Here is a 16,565-nt window from a genome sequence, read left to right as displayed (position 1 = left end):
TTGTTTCTGTCACCGCCTACTGAATATATTAATGCCTGTGAATCTCTAAATGGTGATACTCCTCTCTTCTCACAGAATCTTAGGTCTGATGATAAAACTGTCTTCCTCTTCCTTCACAACAAATCTAAATATCCACTTAATAAACACTAGGAGGTAATCTCGTGCTTCAATCCAATCCTGAATTCTGTCTATAATTTGCAGTGCTTAAGACAGTATCGTCTCATTAATATGTATCACACTTAGAATTATTTAGAAGATGCTTTGCTTTAATAAGTAAAGAAATGAAATAGATGCTCCAATCTAAGCGCTATCTGGTGCTGCTCCCAGTGAGTGGTGTGCATGGCATGAAACCCTCTGGGGGCTTTGAGGTGCTGAGCTCATGCTCTCCATCCCACTGCTTCCCTTGTCCTGTCCAGTGCCAGGAGTGGTGGAGAATGTTCAGTCTGACATCTCAGCCAGCGGACCCGAATGTGGAGTAACTTCTGGGGGACAGGGGTGAGCTGCTTTCTTTGTTTCTCTCCTTCACCTTCTCCTCTCTCTCTTGCCTCTTTTCTTCCATTCATTCACATAAGGTTGGGAATGTAGTAATTACTTACTCCGTTCATTGAAACTTTTTTGCCTCTGAAGGAGGTCTGCTTGTGACCTGTTTCCTGTTTCTTTGACCTTTCTGAATTTTGGAAAGCCTTCTTTTGCTTTGTCGTCCACCACTGATTTTTTTCTCTTTCTAGAATAGTTTTGAGTTCAATACCAAGTGCTGCATATAAGATGTTTCAGCGTAGCTTGATAAGTATGGTGCTGGTACTGTTTATTTTAGTTTGTTCTTAACTAATTCAGAGAGGGACTTTACATTTGTTTGCTTGTAGTAATGTTTAGTAGTAATGTTCAGACTTGCAGTGGCATAATCCTACAGACATCTTCTCCTGTCTTCAGGACACAGGGTAAGCTCACCAGCTTTTATCTGCATAAGTACCAGGTTATGCAAGGTTATTTCACAAAGCTCATATGCAAATATGTGTAATTGAAATAGGCACTGGTATTGAGCCCATTGGTCTTGTCTCCTCAGTACTGCTTATTCTCTTGCTCTGTTTGTAGAGGTCCTTTGTTTAGCAATTGATTTGTAAATTCAACACTGTTTGTTCTAGCATGACAGTCCTATTAATTTGGTAAATCTGACTAGAATTGCTCCCTCTTCCAGTGCCTTTTTGAACAATTTCTTACTCAGTTCTCGCATGTTTGTACACTCATGTCTTCACTTTTTGTTCTGTGCCTTTTTTATTGGTTTCTTTCTGCATTTTACTATGGCAGTACTTTGTAGTCTTTCAGATCGCAGGCTTTCAAACTCTGTGCTTTGGCAAACATGGAACTGCTGGGCGCCATTTTGTTCCTTCTGAAGCCTGCCTTGCTGGTGCATTGCTGAGGGGCTCAGAACTGATGGAAAGCAGCCTGTGGGGCTCCCAGCCCCCCTCACAGGGCCCCCAGCCACTCTGCTGCAGTGCCTTGATGCCTACACAGCGGCCCAGCAGTGCTGCCAAGTTCCATTTTCCTTTAGATACCCTCCTCAGCATCTCATCCATTATCACTGACTGCCAGTGAAGACTGGTAAAAAAAAACTCATTCTCCACATCCGTTACTCTTTCTTCCTTCTCATTTATCAGGTGGGGTATACTCTCTTTAGCCTATCTCTTCTGACCAATGTACCTGTAGAACTCCTAGTTATTTTTCACATCCTTCTCCAAGTTAAGCTCCATCTGTACCTTGACTTTTCTGATCCCATCTCTGCATGTCCAGAGAGCGTCCCTGTATTCTTCCCAGGCAACTCATCCTTGTTTCCACTGCCTGTCCTGCTTTTCTCTCTGTCTGACCATCAGGTTCTCGCCCAGCCATGCCTGTTTCCTGCCCTTTCAACTCAATTTCTGCACTGACTGTGCCATTGGAGATCTTATTTAACTGCATAGAGCTGTAGAGGGGAGAGATCCTTTCCTCAGGTGAAAGGGCCTGCCATTTCCAGCCAACCCAGGGGACGTGTCCAGCCCTAATTGAGTTACTGATCACTGATGGTGTTAACAACCATGAAATTAAAAACTAAAATTTACTAGGGCTGGTTTTATACCATAGCTGAAAGCCCTTCTCTCTCCACAGCCATAGGAATGACCATGCTATGGAGGGTGGTGACTGCAGATGGGAGATTTTCATATGGGTTAATTTGATGAAATAATCTAGGCCCAACTTTAAATATTACAGTGGTATTTCTTGCAGTCTGCAGAAGTGCAGCTGTTGTGTTAACACCGTCTAGAATGGAATTCTATATAGAGAGTAGACCCTTTGATCTGATTAAATTTACAAAACCAAGTCACTCTACCTAACGCGACTCAGTAAGCTTGACTGTGATGCTTATGCTCTGTTTCAGTCAGATGAAGTACCTTTTCCCCCTCTTTTGTTTTGTTGCTGAACAATCAATAACATTTCTCCACCTGGTAAGTTTATGTGCTTTTCCATATACCTGCGCTGGTCTACCTGGGATTTCATATTTCTGAGAGGATTAATTGTGTTTGTGATGTGAAGTGTGGCTATCTTTCTCAAAAGCATCGCTTTCCCAAGGTGCACTGTGGGTCATCTCACGCTGAGTGTGTACACCAACTAAGTTTAATAAAGTGCTGGCATATACCGCCACTCCCGCTGCCACATGGCTGCATTTACAAGGAAGTGGAGGTGGGAGGGCAATTTTCACTTAGGGGCTCAGGTTGAAGCTGCTTGTTGTTTTTTTTTAAATGGAGGTCTTCTAATCTCACTTGTCTGACAGGTGCTAAGAAATTTACATTTAAATTGTTCAGATCAGCATCTTATTTGTACTGAGTTGTCAGACAAAAGAAATCTTAGTCTTCAATATCTATCCCTGCTTGATCTAACCAACCATAGCATAAGCTCCTTCTTTTCTAATATGGGTATTGTTTCTGACTAAAGTAATTCATTTGCATCAGCCTTTCTCTTTCTCCTATATCAGGTTGAATATTGTTCAAAATGACACAGAAAATGTTCTATTTTTCTTGAAGAATGACCTCTTGCAAAATGAGATCATTTTACTCTGAAGTCAGGCACGCCGATGCCGGTCTAGCCGGAAGCAATGGCAGTTGTTAAACCCTTCTAAGCACTAGGAATTTCCATTGCCTTCCAAAGCAACGCAGATTTGCTTGTATAATGTTAAAAAATATATATAATAAAAATCATCACGCTGACAACTTGTCAGAATCCATGCTGGTAATGCTATTTAAAACAAGTGCTAATAATACATAAAGTTCATATCAAGACGAAATTGGATTTGAATTCATGCGATTGGCAGTGCCATTAACTAGTTATTTAATTTCCTTTTTTGATTGAAGTGTGCAAGACTCAGAAAATGCATAATTGTGAGCGAAATGCAAATGAGAGATATTAGCAAAAAAAAAAAAAACTATTAAAAAAAAAACCCACAAAAAACAACAAAACTTGTTTGACAATCAAGGCTGTGATTTTTTAAAGTTATGAAATTAATGAGATCCGGGAAATCTTGTTGGTCAACTTGTGTTTTTGGGTTTAAAAGGCAGCTGATGATAGAGGCTGACTGTCAGCCAAGAGAAGTGTTGCAGCAAGGGGTGCCAACTTAGGTGTATGTAATTGAATTAGCATGTGAGAGAATGAGACCTTAAAAACAGACAGAAGGTCAGAGAGCCAGTGTTTTCCAAGAGAAGATAATATTTGTAGGTTTTTGCCTTTAGTTGTTGGTTCGATGCTCTTTAGCACATAAGCACTTGCTTGTCAGTTTCCCTGTGAATCTAATTTACAAAACCTCTCTAATTAATCATTTTTCTCTTTTTGTGCATCTTTTTGTGATCTGAGGAAACAAAACAAGAAGAAAATGTTTTCACTGTAGCATCTGGCAAAGTGTAAAGTAGCTGCTGTCCATTCCCATGTACTTTTTGTTCACTTTACCAAAGGTACAGCATGAAATGAAGGTGTGTCTGGGTTGTATTGGCTGGATGCTAATACATAACAGTAGCATAAAGTAGTTTGTGCTTTAAGCCTTGCTACACGTTAAGATATATCTTTTTCACATGGATCTCATCTCTAGCTGACCAAATAGCTTCTGCAGAAATGATACAGCATCTATGCAAGGAGGAAAAAAGGCTTCCTCTAAAAAAACAGATGCCGAGTACATTAGTGTAATGAGTCTCAAGTCAGGCATCCTACACGAGTACTTGTTTTAGTAGCGTTTATGTAGTGGATGTTGTAGTAGTTATGAAGTGCCTTAATGCTCATTGAGAAAGAGTAGCTATTAAGCATCAAATAAAAAACACAGCCATCTCTGCTCCTCTAAAATGTACTGACATCTTTGAACTCCAGATTATCTGGAAATATTTCAGTTTTGAGCTGCTGTAGATTTCCTGAGTAACAGCTGCTGGTCTGTGTGACCCTATAGTATGATTTATCACTGCCTGAGGCAAGAACGGGGAAAAATCAACACTGTGAATAATATGCACAAACCAAGAATCAATAATGTATTTGTTAAAAAAGAGTAAACTAAGTAGATAAAATATGCCTCACACAGCGTCTTGCTTTTTCACCCAACCTGCCCTGTAGATTTTTTTCATATACGTCTTTTGGGGGAAAAAGATAAAAGAACATCTTTGTTACTTTTTGCTCCAAAAAAGGAGCTGAGTATATGTAGTTTCAGCTGATTTTCTTTATGTGCTCTTAGGAAATCTTTGATTTCCCTTGGAGAGGAGATAAGAACTGTGCTTCAGTAGAAATAATGTGAGATTGTTTTGTTTGTTCTTGTACGCGTGTGGCTCTCACTAAGTACTCTGTTGGTTTTAGATAATCCAGCCAGGTCTTTGGGTTGCATCTGTCAGAGCAATTGAATGTGGTGGAAGTGATTCAAAGGATAGAGATGGGCTGACAATGCTGGTTGTTTTCTTTGTGGGAGTGCATATTCGTGTCCGTTGCCTATGTATGCCCTACTCCTCTGAAAAAGTTTCTCAGACTTTTTATATTATCATCTCTTTCCATTTTACTGTAGTAGCTTGTCTTATATACACGTGTATCCCCAAATCCTTGCACTTCGACTCTTGTCATATTATGCTGCTTCTTTTCAGTCAGAATACTCTGAACTCCAGCAGAGCTTACAGCCTTGAAATTCTCTCCCAAACCCAATCCTCCTTTCGAAAACTGAAACCCATCTCGCAACCAGTGCTCTCTTCCTCTCCTCTTCTTTCATCCCATCTTGCTGCACCTGAGTGCACTTCCCTCATTGCCATCAGTTCCCACTGCCTGCACAAAGATTCTCTCAGCGAGGAAAAAGAGCCTCTCACAGCTATTTCTCCCTCTTCTCCCCTGGCCTAGCCTACAGGCAGGCAGCTGCATCAGTAGACATCAGGGACCTCCAGCACTGTGAAGCACATTGAGGATATCTCATCTTCAGATGAGCCTTCTGTAAGAGTTTGCAATCAACTGCAAGATGCATTCCCAACAGGGAACATTGCGAGGTCCAGGGCTGCATCTCATTCCTACTGCTAAGCAGCAAATCTCTGGAAGCAAAGGCTTCCCTTCATGCTCAGGGAACTTTGTGTCAAGGAAGTTCCTGGGATAGTGTCAGCGAAGGTTAAACAGCACTGCATTAGACCACATAGACCCCATTTTTCAGAAAAACAAGAAGCTGCAGTTGAGAGGTGGTGCTGACTTCTTAATGTTTAACTGCGCTGGAATGGAAACTACAATAAAGCCAATATCCCATTGCTGTTCAATTCAGTGTATGATGGCAGATTTCACAGCTGACTAGCATGTTACATTTTGTTTCCAATTACTTTTGCTGGATTATGTTACCACCCACAAAAAAACCCACCCCAACTTGATATGTATGAATAAGTAGAAGATGAAATACTCTGCATTAAGGAGTTCATGTACATTTAGAAACCTCTTTCAATTAACATTTCTCTGTGCAACATTCGTTTCTGGAATAGCAATTCTAGATATGGTATAAGGAGTGTGTTAAGAGGAAGGATGTACTTGAACTCATGAACAGCTGTATACATGTGCCTAAATGGCTATGCAATTTGCACAAACATTGAATATAGACCCTTGTAGGTAAGACCTTATAATTGCGTAAGTACCTCTGCAAGTGCATCTTTCATTTGCTTTTGCATTATATGTACTTTCTCATACCATGTTAGGATGCTTATTGCTGGAGTAGAGAGATCTTTTCCCTTTCATCACCATGCCCATCTATCTGCGGTGCCCCTATTACGTTCAGCTTGAAGCCTTAAGGCTTCATAGAGAATCTCTTCTCCTCCTATTTTCTTTCCTACCAATGCTAACAATCATCAGACAGCTTAGTAAACTTTAAATCCAGCTTTTTTTTTCTTACTGGAATCCTAGGTTTTGTTAATGCAAGTCTCTATCTGTTCAACTGGTCTACATAGTTATATTTTACTTCTATATTCAGCTGATGCTTTTATCACCATTGTATGACAAATGTTTTCCTGATGATATCAATGTAGTAGAGTGTGAAATGAAGCATGGTGTGATAACGTGTGTTTCAGAGAACTAGCAGATGGCCTCCTTTTTTCTTGCAACAGTTTCCTGCAAGTGACCTCCTCACTGGCAGCGCTAAGCCAAGTCTAGGTTTGCGCTTGTACAGAAGAGCAGCTGAATTGCAGATATGGAAGGTGGATTGTTGTTCCAATAGGAAAGACAACTGTTGGTCAGCACAGCGATGAGCATGCATGGGTCCATCGATGACAAGCTGAGGCAGAGCCAGCCAATCTGGAGCCAATGCATCTATGCCTGCAGCTTTCCTTGGTTTTGTTGACTTGCATGGAATTTATCCCCTGGTGTCAGCCCTCACCTGGCTGGCTGAATTGAGGCTCGGTTCATATGGCCTGCACAGCTCCCTGCCAGCCCCTGTGGCTCTGTGAACCAGGGATCACTGAGTTACCCTGTTCCTGGGCCCTCAGTCATTTCAATACTCTACCCTCTTTGTGTCACTGTAGCATAGCAGAGGCATTCTGTTCCTTCTGTTTATTGCTATGTGCATTGGGTTCCTTTACTAACCTTCCTCTACCAGCTGCCTTGTTATCAAGTCAGTGGTTGAATGCAATTGGCAGTGATTCTTCAGGAACCGTATTTTTATTTTCCTGTTGCTGTGGAATTTATTCAGTTGAGGGAAATGGGAAAGCATGCTCCTTGCTTCAGAGGAACTGAGAGACATTGCTTCAGAAGAGCACTTTTTTATGCATTTTGAAAATGTCACATTTTCCTTTTTAATTTTACTTACATGCCAATTACTTACTGTAGCATCATTTAAAATGGATGCAGCAAGTCCGTGTGGCTGTGTTTCTTGGACTAACTGGGGTAAACAAAATTTACTGTATTTTCACAGTACTTTCACTGTCTTTCTGAGACTTAATTTTTGAGTAGACGGCAAATAATAAGGTTGTGTTCAGCTAAATGAGTTCAGTAAGGCAAAGTGGGTTATTTAGAAGACTCGCAGCTCTCCTCTTTAGCCTTCTGTGCAGCCAATTGAAATTAGGGCTGCAGCTGATCCATTTTCAGGTTGAGAGTGTCCACAAAAATGATCGAACTAGCAACTTGTCAGCTTGTTTATCAGATCATCACGTGACTGTAGTTATTAAAGAAAAAAAGAAAAGCCCAATAGCAGCAGCAAAGTTCTTGGTAGGATACTACTGTCTTTGCTTCCGGAAAGGCCAGATTTACCATGGTAATGGGAATCATCTCAGCATGAGTGAATTCATTTTGACTACTATAATAGGTCTTTGACAAGATGATTATATGGGCTTGGTTGCAAGATTATACTCCTGCTAGTTTCACAACTGAAGGACAAGTGAATGTATTGAGTAACCCCACCTCAGGCATGCTGGGCTATGCATCTCATTTGTTCCCTTTTATTGTCATACATTGATGAGGTTGAAGTGTTATGATTACTGTGTTGTCAATAGCAAGTCTTAACCCACATGACCGTAATGAAGCTCATTTGCTCACATGTCTGCTCTGATTCAGAAAGCATTTTTAGCCCTGATAGCAATATTGGATTTCAGACCATACATTGGATGAATGCTCGGTGCTTTTTTCTGTTGTTAACAAACCTGGCGAGAGTTTATTTTCCACGCCCTCTAGTGCACAAAGTACAGCAAATATTAGCTGTGTGGTGGATATACCCCATAATACTGACTGCAAGAGGGGGTCTTCTGTGCATTTCCACAGTATCAATATGTGACTGTTGAGCTCCTATTAGAAGAACATTATTAAATATCACTGGCAAATACGTAAACTGAATAATGCAAGTTACTCCATTTTGACAGTTGTGTTGACTGAACAACGGGAGTCAGGTTTGATTTTAGGGCACGAGAGCAGCCTTGTACAGCAGTACGTCCCTGAGATGTGCACAAACATCCCAGTGTAGATATTTTCTGAGAAAGTATGAGAAACTCTGAAATGAGCATTTGTGCTGAAATGTGTTTTTCATGACTTGCTTCAAAATGAAACTATTAAAACTGGCAAATAAGTATATTGAGATTGTGATGAGCTGTTCTCAAACGGCAGAGAAGGGAGCAGACTGAAATGAATAAAAACCCTTCTAGCATTTAGACTGCCAATGAAAAAAAGACCTTTTTTTTCCCTTTCTTTTTTAATTTAGGATGAGCTGATGTACCGAAAACATCTCAGTTAAACTGACAGACTCTAACACTGACCCCTGTGGCTACTGAAGTGTTTTTCTGGGTTGGCGTTTGCTTGTTAGCATTATAACCTAACAGCTACAATCCGTTATCATCATCTTCAACTATATCATATTAGGGGTTCACTACTTACTACTTAGGTTTCCTTAATGGACTTTTCATGGGGAAGCAGTGTTACCTGTCTGTAAGCTGGCCATTTTTAATAACATGTAGCAGTGAACTGAGGACAGTAAAAGAGACAGATAAAGCTCCCAGCATCTCCATACAGTCTGAGTCCCTTAAATAGATTTCTATTAATTTTATCTCAAAAAATTCTTGTTACACCGCTATTCATTGAAGAACACGTAGTATATACATGCTACACAGACAAGTTGGGTATACAGTAGTAGACTCTCACAATGGTGTGAATGTTTCTCCACTAAATCCCCTCAGCACAAAAGGCTGAGTTTGTCCTGTGTGTGGAACAGCAGGGAATTCATTGCATATTTTCTGCATGTTAATAAAACGGGGGGGACTTGAATGTTCTCAGCGGTTGTTTTCAAGGGAATAAATAGAAATACAAGGGGAACTTCAGCATGCATCTCCACACTTACTATCTTCCTCAGTCCCTCCCTACACTTTGCTTCTCTAAAAGAGCACAATAATTTAATATCTATTGTGTTGAAACAGTTCTGTAAAATTTTATCACCATTTCTCTGAGAAGTTATGACCACAAGAGCCTGCATAACGTCCTGCTTGTTTCACTGCTATTTCTCAGGTCAGTGTGATAATTTCCAGGACTAAGGTGATAAAGTCATGGAAGCAGATGCAGAAGCTTGTAAGTCAGAAAATCTTTTAAAGCTTTCATAGACTGTCTCCGTGGGGAATGTCTGCCCAAGGACACATGAGAAGCAACAGGGTTCATGTGCAACAGAGTTCAGTTTTTGTTGTTGCTTTGGTTTTTTTTGTTGGCAGTTCGGAGGTACAGCCATAAAACAGAGAGGGAAAGTAGGGGAATATACCTCTCTTAGCAACATGCAAAGAGGAGGAAAGGAAATTCCTAAGCTTGGCTGTGATTAGAGAGATGCTGGAACCCAAGTCACTGTTGAGAGCTAGCAGTAACTATTCTATAGGTATGTACCAAGGTGGCTGTCCTTTCTGGGCTGACTTCACACAGATGACTTCAGCTTTGAAGCAATTGGGCAAAACCATGTGAGTTTTCCTACAGAATTCCAGTTGATTTTTAGAGATTTTGCAGTAGCAAGTCGGCATGAGAAGTAACGAAGAAGGCTGTTCTCTAAGGGAGGGCTCCTGAGCTGAGAGGGGCACAAGTGGCAGTGACTGCTTACTCGAGAGCTGATCCTGGTACCAGACAATGAGTTGTGGTTAATGGGCACTGCAGTGGGGTTACCCCGTGCTGAAAGAGCTTTTCAGGAGCAAAGACAGCCTGTGCTGTTTTGGTGATATAGCAGGATCTGTTGCCAAACTGTAAGCTTTGCCACTGCAGAATATAGAAAGCCCAGCCTGTGTTGGAGATCTGTGTGTGTTGGTAAGCAGATGCTTCACCTCACACCTATCACAGACATACAACCTACCAACCCTCCCTTTTTCTATAACCAAACAAACCCAGTCCCAAAGTCCTTTAGAGGCGCTGCTTGTCTGCACCTTACAGATAATGCTCCTTTGCCTTTTTGTGCCCCTGTCCTTTTCAGTATTCCAGAGGAGCACTCACTGCAGTAACATGGGCCAGTGTCACTCTTATTACTTTACCTGTTTTATCTTTTGTGAAATTGAGCCTTTAGCCAGAATTGTCTGAGCTGCTGCTCCAGGAGTCAGTTAACTGTGAGGCTCCTTGAGCTCATTTCTCTCCAGTAATTTGATTCCCACGTGCTCACTGAGATTGCTTTTTTGCTGAAAGTGAATTGGGGGGGGTTGGTGGGTCTGTGTGTGTGTGTGTATGGGAGCAGGCCACAAATGTTGCGGCAGACAAATGCAGCTCAGAAATAAATAAATAACAATGCAAAAGCAGGCTTAAAAAGATCCCATCTCACTTTATCTCCCTTTAACCCCATCCTATAATACCAAATATTTTTCTGTTAGAGAATCAGAGAGACAGGGCTTTTTGTGCTGGTGCACGGTGTGGAACAGGAGGCCAAATTCCGTCTCGCTTCTGCATAAAGCCAAAAGGATAATCCTTTTATTTAAATTTACCAGAAATTGGTATGAAGCACTAAGTAGATTTTTTTGTTGTTGTTGCTGCTGTTTTGTAGTTGACATCATAAAAGGTTTCTATAGATTTTAAGATCTCTTCTGAAACTGGATTCAAAGCTTTTTATTTTGATTGCTGATCTATTTCATTTTATTTATTTTACCTTTGTGTTTACTTAAAGGGAACTGAACACCAGTCTTGCAAATAAGCTTCTATTTAAGGGTGGTTAGTATGGCAGCAGATTCCTAAATAATGCACAATTTATTGAGAGAGTAATAATTCTATAAAATTGTGAGCGTGTTCTTAGTTTTGGGCAAATACCATACGGAAGGTGAATACAAAAACAAGCCTGAAAAGTGAATCTTGCTGGAGGGAGGACTGTTCTGAAAATAAACCATTCAGTGCATAAACAATGCTTTATTAGTTGCCTGAAATCTGCTTTTCTCTCTCTGCATGGTCTTCATTTTACGTCCAGATAAACCTACCAAACTCTTGGTGCAGATATCCTGTATTATAAAGTCATGTTTTTTTAGATGGGATGTTACTAATTCAAGCGGACTGTCTGCTTAGAGGTCTGTTACTTTATATGACCTAAATACATTGTTCTGGTGGCCAACAGGCTGGCCATGAGGCAGCAGTGTGCCCTTGTGGCCAAGAAGGCCAATGTTATATGGCTTGATGGTCACATGCCTTGATGATATCAGCAACATTACTAAGTGTCATGGGAGTATGTGTTCTCAGCACCAAAACATAGGTTTTGGTGGCTGACAAGCCAAAAAGCTGGGTGCATCTAATGCTTTCTGCGGCATCTGTACTTCAGCTTATGGCATGAGGGTGATGTATGATGTAAAAAATGCTGTGTGCATGCATCTGTGTGCCAGATTTCATGCCTCTTTCTGTCTATCCCCTTTACTTGCTTGTATGCAGCGCCTGCAGCTCCACCTCTTCAAAGGCTGTTCTATTAATCTAACCTACTGAGGGCTATTCATACAGCTTATGGGTTTTTATATTTAAATCCTCGCAGAAATGATTTGCTGCCCTCAAGTTAGGATTTTAAAGGAAAATTAAATTAAGGCTGCCTAAGTAATGAAAGCATCTTTAGATATGATAGATAGAGACCATCAAAGCAAAAAGTCTGCATCCCTGGAAAGATTTCTGATATTGTTTAGTGCTGGGGGGAGTTGCTATTGCTTGTATATCATTCAGTATCAGGCCTTAAATTTGTATGCTTATGCTTCACGAATTCTTTAATTTCCAAAGTTGTTTCTTATGTTTTAGGTCATAAATTAAGAGATTTATAAATCAAGCATTTTTATCCTTACGAGACCTATGGCACTGGGATCATAGTGCTGTATAGTTTTGCTGACAGGGGGATTAAAGAAAGAACTTGTGCCATGAGATGTAAGCCCAGCATTAGTTACTGTGATGTATGTTATATTGTTGCCTGCCTAGGATGACACATGTCCGAGTCTCTGTTGTTTCTAGAGCCGCTGAGTTTTCCTAACCAGAGCTAAAAACAAACAGTCAAATAAAAAACCTCAATAGAAAATCACTGGCCCTATTTTCAATCTGTTTACGTAGGAAAAGAATAAATAATGTCACCTAAAACCTTTAAAAACAATCTTTAAAATAGAGTGGTGACCAAAAGTAATCCCAAACCTAGACTGAAGAAGGTGGGAACAGAATCCGTTTTCTTTTAGCTGGAGAAAAATGTCTACCTTCAACTTATTTCTCATTTCTTCTGTCTATAGGTTTTCCAAATGAGCCTGCTGCAGACATTGCCCTTAAAACTACTAAGGAATGGTTAAACAAGAATCACAATGAGGTATGGAATAAAATGTAAATTTCCCATTTATTATTATTTCAAGATTATGGACTTTGATACTTAAAAGAGTAAACATCAGCTTTAGCCTTAAATTGAATGTTTAGTCTGAAACAAATGAAATCAGGCTGAGACAATATGGCAGAGGAAAGACTGTTATATTTAAAATCTACTCTGGAGTTGAAGGGAAATGCCTTTGTTTGAAACCACACTCTGTGTTTCCTGTGCATTGTACTCTTTCCTGGCAAAGTAAAAGTCTATTCTCTTTCCAAGCTGGTTCTGAGCCTCGGAGTTTTCATCTGATAATGAGGAGATTCTTGGAAAGGAAATGTATGTAATAGTTGTCAGTGGAAACAGTCACCAAAGGTCACTGATGCTTAGAGGTCACCTTACAGTAAAGAACCTATGAAGGCATTTTCTATTTTTATTAATTTTTTGTCTGCTTATGGTTGAGTGTTAATTTTCCCTGGAACTCTCAGTAAACATGTGATACAACAGTGATTTTCCATATCTTCCCTTCCTAGTTTTTGTCTTCTCCGTTTTTTGTTCTTAGCAGACTGATAGTTCTTAGTGTTGAACTGGAGAAATGCGACAAAGAAGCAAAGAAGTGACAGACCAAATAAAATAACCATGATGTCTTCAAGTAAAGAAATACCCGCTGCCTGTTAATGACAGCCAGCAGATCTCAGACAGCTCAAGTTGTTCAGTGTTTTCATCTGAAAATATTTAACAAAGTGCAGAACGGAGAGGAAACAGATACAGGGGTATAATTAGTAGTTTATTTCCTTTATCTGTGCATTTTGCAGAGTGTTTTACTGCTAAGAGATCCTGATAATTGACAGGAGAAATTTAGTAGATTTATGGCTTGTTGATGTTGGGTTGTTTTTTTCTGTTGTTTGGATGTTTTCTTTATACATAACTGCAAGTTAATACTGTGTTGAGATTGAATGGTAAACCGAGATATTTCAAACCTGAATGCCAAGAGGTACAGCAAGGAATGTGCACATTCAGTCAATGTATCTTTGTGGCTCCAAGTGAGTGCTTGGCGCTTTCCGTGACTTAAATACTGGAGCAGTGGAGCAGATTTGGATGGACAGTCTTTGTTAACACTTTCCTTTACAATATTATATATAATTGAACTGCATTTTTACCATGTAATTTAAAAAGACTGACAGTATTCTCTTTACTCCAGAACTAAGCTCTTTTATTTCAAAAACTGAATATGTGTTATATAAACACACCTTAATTACTTTTTTCTTAGTGTTATTACAAGGAACTTGGCTTTGTTTGGTAGAATGCCTGTCTCATGTATAGAAGCTTTCTTGATGAAAGGTCTTTATGGAGTATTCTGCTCTATGATTCAGCCGTTGCTTTTCAGCTGTATGATGGCATTAACTTTTAGTGTAGACTTTGAGTCTTCCCTTTTTCTATTTCTTCCTTGACATGGCCTGGAAACCCACATATGCACTATATGTTCCCCCTCTCTTTTCATCAGTGTGCTGCTTCCATAATATTCTGGTTCCCTTCATAGATTTCAGGTGAGTTCCTGCCTTGGTTTTCAGGCAGCTTCATCTCCATCTTGGAAGCAGACTTCATGCTCGTAGCACATAGTGATTGAAATGATTATGTTTGTCATATATGTTTTTGACTCTGATTGAGCTGTAAGCACTTCTTGCAAGTAAAGCATAAAACGCCATTGCATGTCATAATGATGACAGCAGCATCTCATGCAGCGAAGGCGATCTTTGGGGAGCATGCAGTTGTTGGGTCAATGTTTGATGTTTGTAACAAGGTAGGTATAATTAGTCTGGATGAAGTGAATTGATATAGCACAACACTAAGTGTGAATCAGATCCATTGTCTTGGATTAGCTTTGGGGTACTGGTTATTATAAATCACCCAGATGTTCCCCCCAAGTAGCTCATTGTACAGCAGCTGCAATGACAGGGACTACTTATGTCTCAACAATACAGCCTACTCTAACTGCATGTACCATGCCATATAGACCTCCCTATAAGTTTTTGTTATAGAGCGTCTCATTCTATACCCACTGGATATTTAAATTTGCTTGTTCTAGGCAAGGAGCAAAACCTTTAACGATTTGCCATGAGGTCATCTTTACAGAGGACTGCCTGTATTTCACTTCTCTAATCTCTGGCCAGAACTGCTCCCCTGACACTGGCTGTGCTGTCAGAATAGGTCAGCCTGTCCTGCTAACAGCCTCACCTGAGCGAGAGCCCTTCTGTACTTGGCTGCACTGGACTTCAGTGAATCAGCTTCTTCCTTTAATTCCTTCTTGAGGAATCTTTAACTGAAAAATCCTGTCCATGTTCTGCGCCTTCATTAGAATCCTGCGCCTTCATTAGAATCCTGCGAAGTTCTCTACCATAGTATTTGCAGAAAAAAAAAGAAGGTGATTTGCATTTAATGAAAGGTTTTCACATCCAAGTCCATTGTTGTGCTTGACCCCTCAGGTGTTTGCATAAAAACTTATTAGCATGCTTAACTTCGACGTGGCTTAGATGAATGCCTCATTACCATGCAAATGAAGTTAGCTCCTGTCTGAGGTTAATTGTTACAAAGCAGGGGAGAGAGGGATCTATTATAATGGACTGAACGCCGACCGGCAGCCAGGCAGGGCAGCAGCCATGGCAGCCAGACGGCCTCAAACTTAACTACACCAAGTTCACTAGGGAAAACAACAGGACTGGAAGTAATGGTTGGTTCTTAGTTGTTTGTAACACGCAGCACTGCTCTGGTCTTGAAATGCAACTCTAAGTCAAACTAATTTCTGAGCATGTTTTACACCAAGGTCTGCTGACTTGCAGCCAGAGGGCGAATCTAGTTTAGAAGCTGGTAAATGGTGTTATACTGTAAGCATAGAAATCCCTCCGAGCAGGCTCAAAGAATGGCAACAGTCAGCAGTACTGGGTTAATTTACTGCAGACCACCTCGGCTATCTCCTTAGCAAACTGCATTTTCACATTTCACCAAGTGCTCTAAAGGTTTAATAGAATTCTTCAGAGGACAAAATAGAATTGATTCCTATCCTTTAGGAAATTATACACTGGGATTCATTTAAAAAAAAAATGCACATTAAGCTCTTTGAACAATTTTGTGCGTTTCTTTTTGGGACGATTTGGCAAGGATGGAGGTAACTGCCACTTGACTTCCCCTAATGCATCACAGAGGAAACGTGTCACCCTTAAATCCTTCACCCCTACATTTTTTGGAGCAGTTTTGGGGTTGTGCTTGTGTTTTTCATGGCAGATATCTTTGAATATTTGCAATGTAAGGTACTGTTATTTTCCTGTGCTTTAAGATCACTCAGTGTGTCTCAGAAGGGTGGAGAAAAAAAATGCTCAGAGTGTGCCTTACCTTATGTCACTGACATGAAAAGCCTCAGGACCTTTTCACTGCTCAAGAAAATACTTTAATTTAACAGCACATTTAGCTCGAAGTATTGTTCTTTCTCTAGCACAATATCTCGCAACATTTATTATGCGCCTCCGTAGAACAACAACCAGGAAAGTGTGATTGCAATATGTGCTTCATTGAAATAACTGATGCAGATTAAAAGCACGTAGATGGAAAATAAATCAGCACATTCCTGAATCCTTTTCATTAGAGTCACGATTGAAAAGACTTTTTCTTACTTTGCCTAAAGTACATGAGATATGAGATTCAAGTCTATCTGCTTTAGCAAGTGGTTACACGTTATTTTACTGTCTTTAAGTTAGGCTCAGCACAATAAGGATGCCCAGCACCTGTGCTTTATTTTGTACCGTGCTTAATCCAAATCACAGTGGTATTTTCCACTGCTGAGACG

At 40.2% G+C, this 16,565-nt stretch overlaps 1 protein-coding gene across 7 annotated transcripts in view; it reads left to right on the top strand.

Annotated features, from left to right (window-relative positions):
- Positions 1-16,565, top strand: part of MACROD2 (mono-ADP ribosylhydrolase 2) — a 789,463-nt gene that overhangs the window by 530,873 nt on the left and 242,025 nt on the right. For all 7 annotated transcript variants that reach the window (XM_085542412.1, XM_085542411.1, XM_085542408.1 and 4 more), the window contains exon 8: positions 12,666-12,739. In XM_085542412.1, the coding sequence (XP_085398538.1) occupies positions 12,666-12,739 (74 nt within the window). The remainder of the gene's footprint in view (positions 1-12,665; positions 12,740-16,565) is intronic.

The sequence above is a fragment of the Coturnix japonica genome, chromosome 3 (genome assembly GCF_054131305.1).
Source record: "Coturnix japonica strain WE chromosome 3, WE-NBRP24, whole genome shotgun sequence".
In the NCBI taxonomy this organism is placed as follows: domain Eukaryota; kingdom Metazoa; phylum Chordata; class Aves; order Galliformes; family Phasianidae; genus Coturnix; species Coturnix japonica.
Note: the sequence above shows the minus strand (reverse complement) of the source record. Positions and strands in the feature narration are given on the sequence as shown.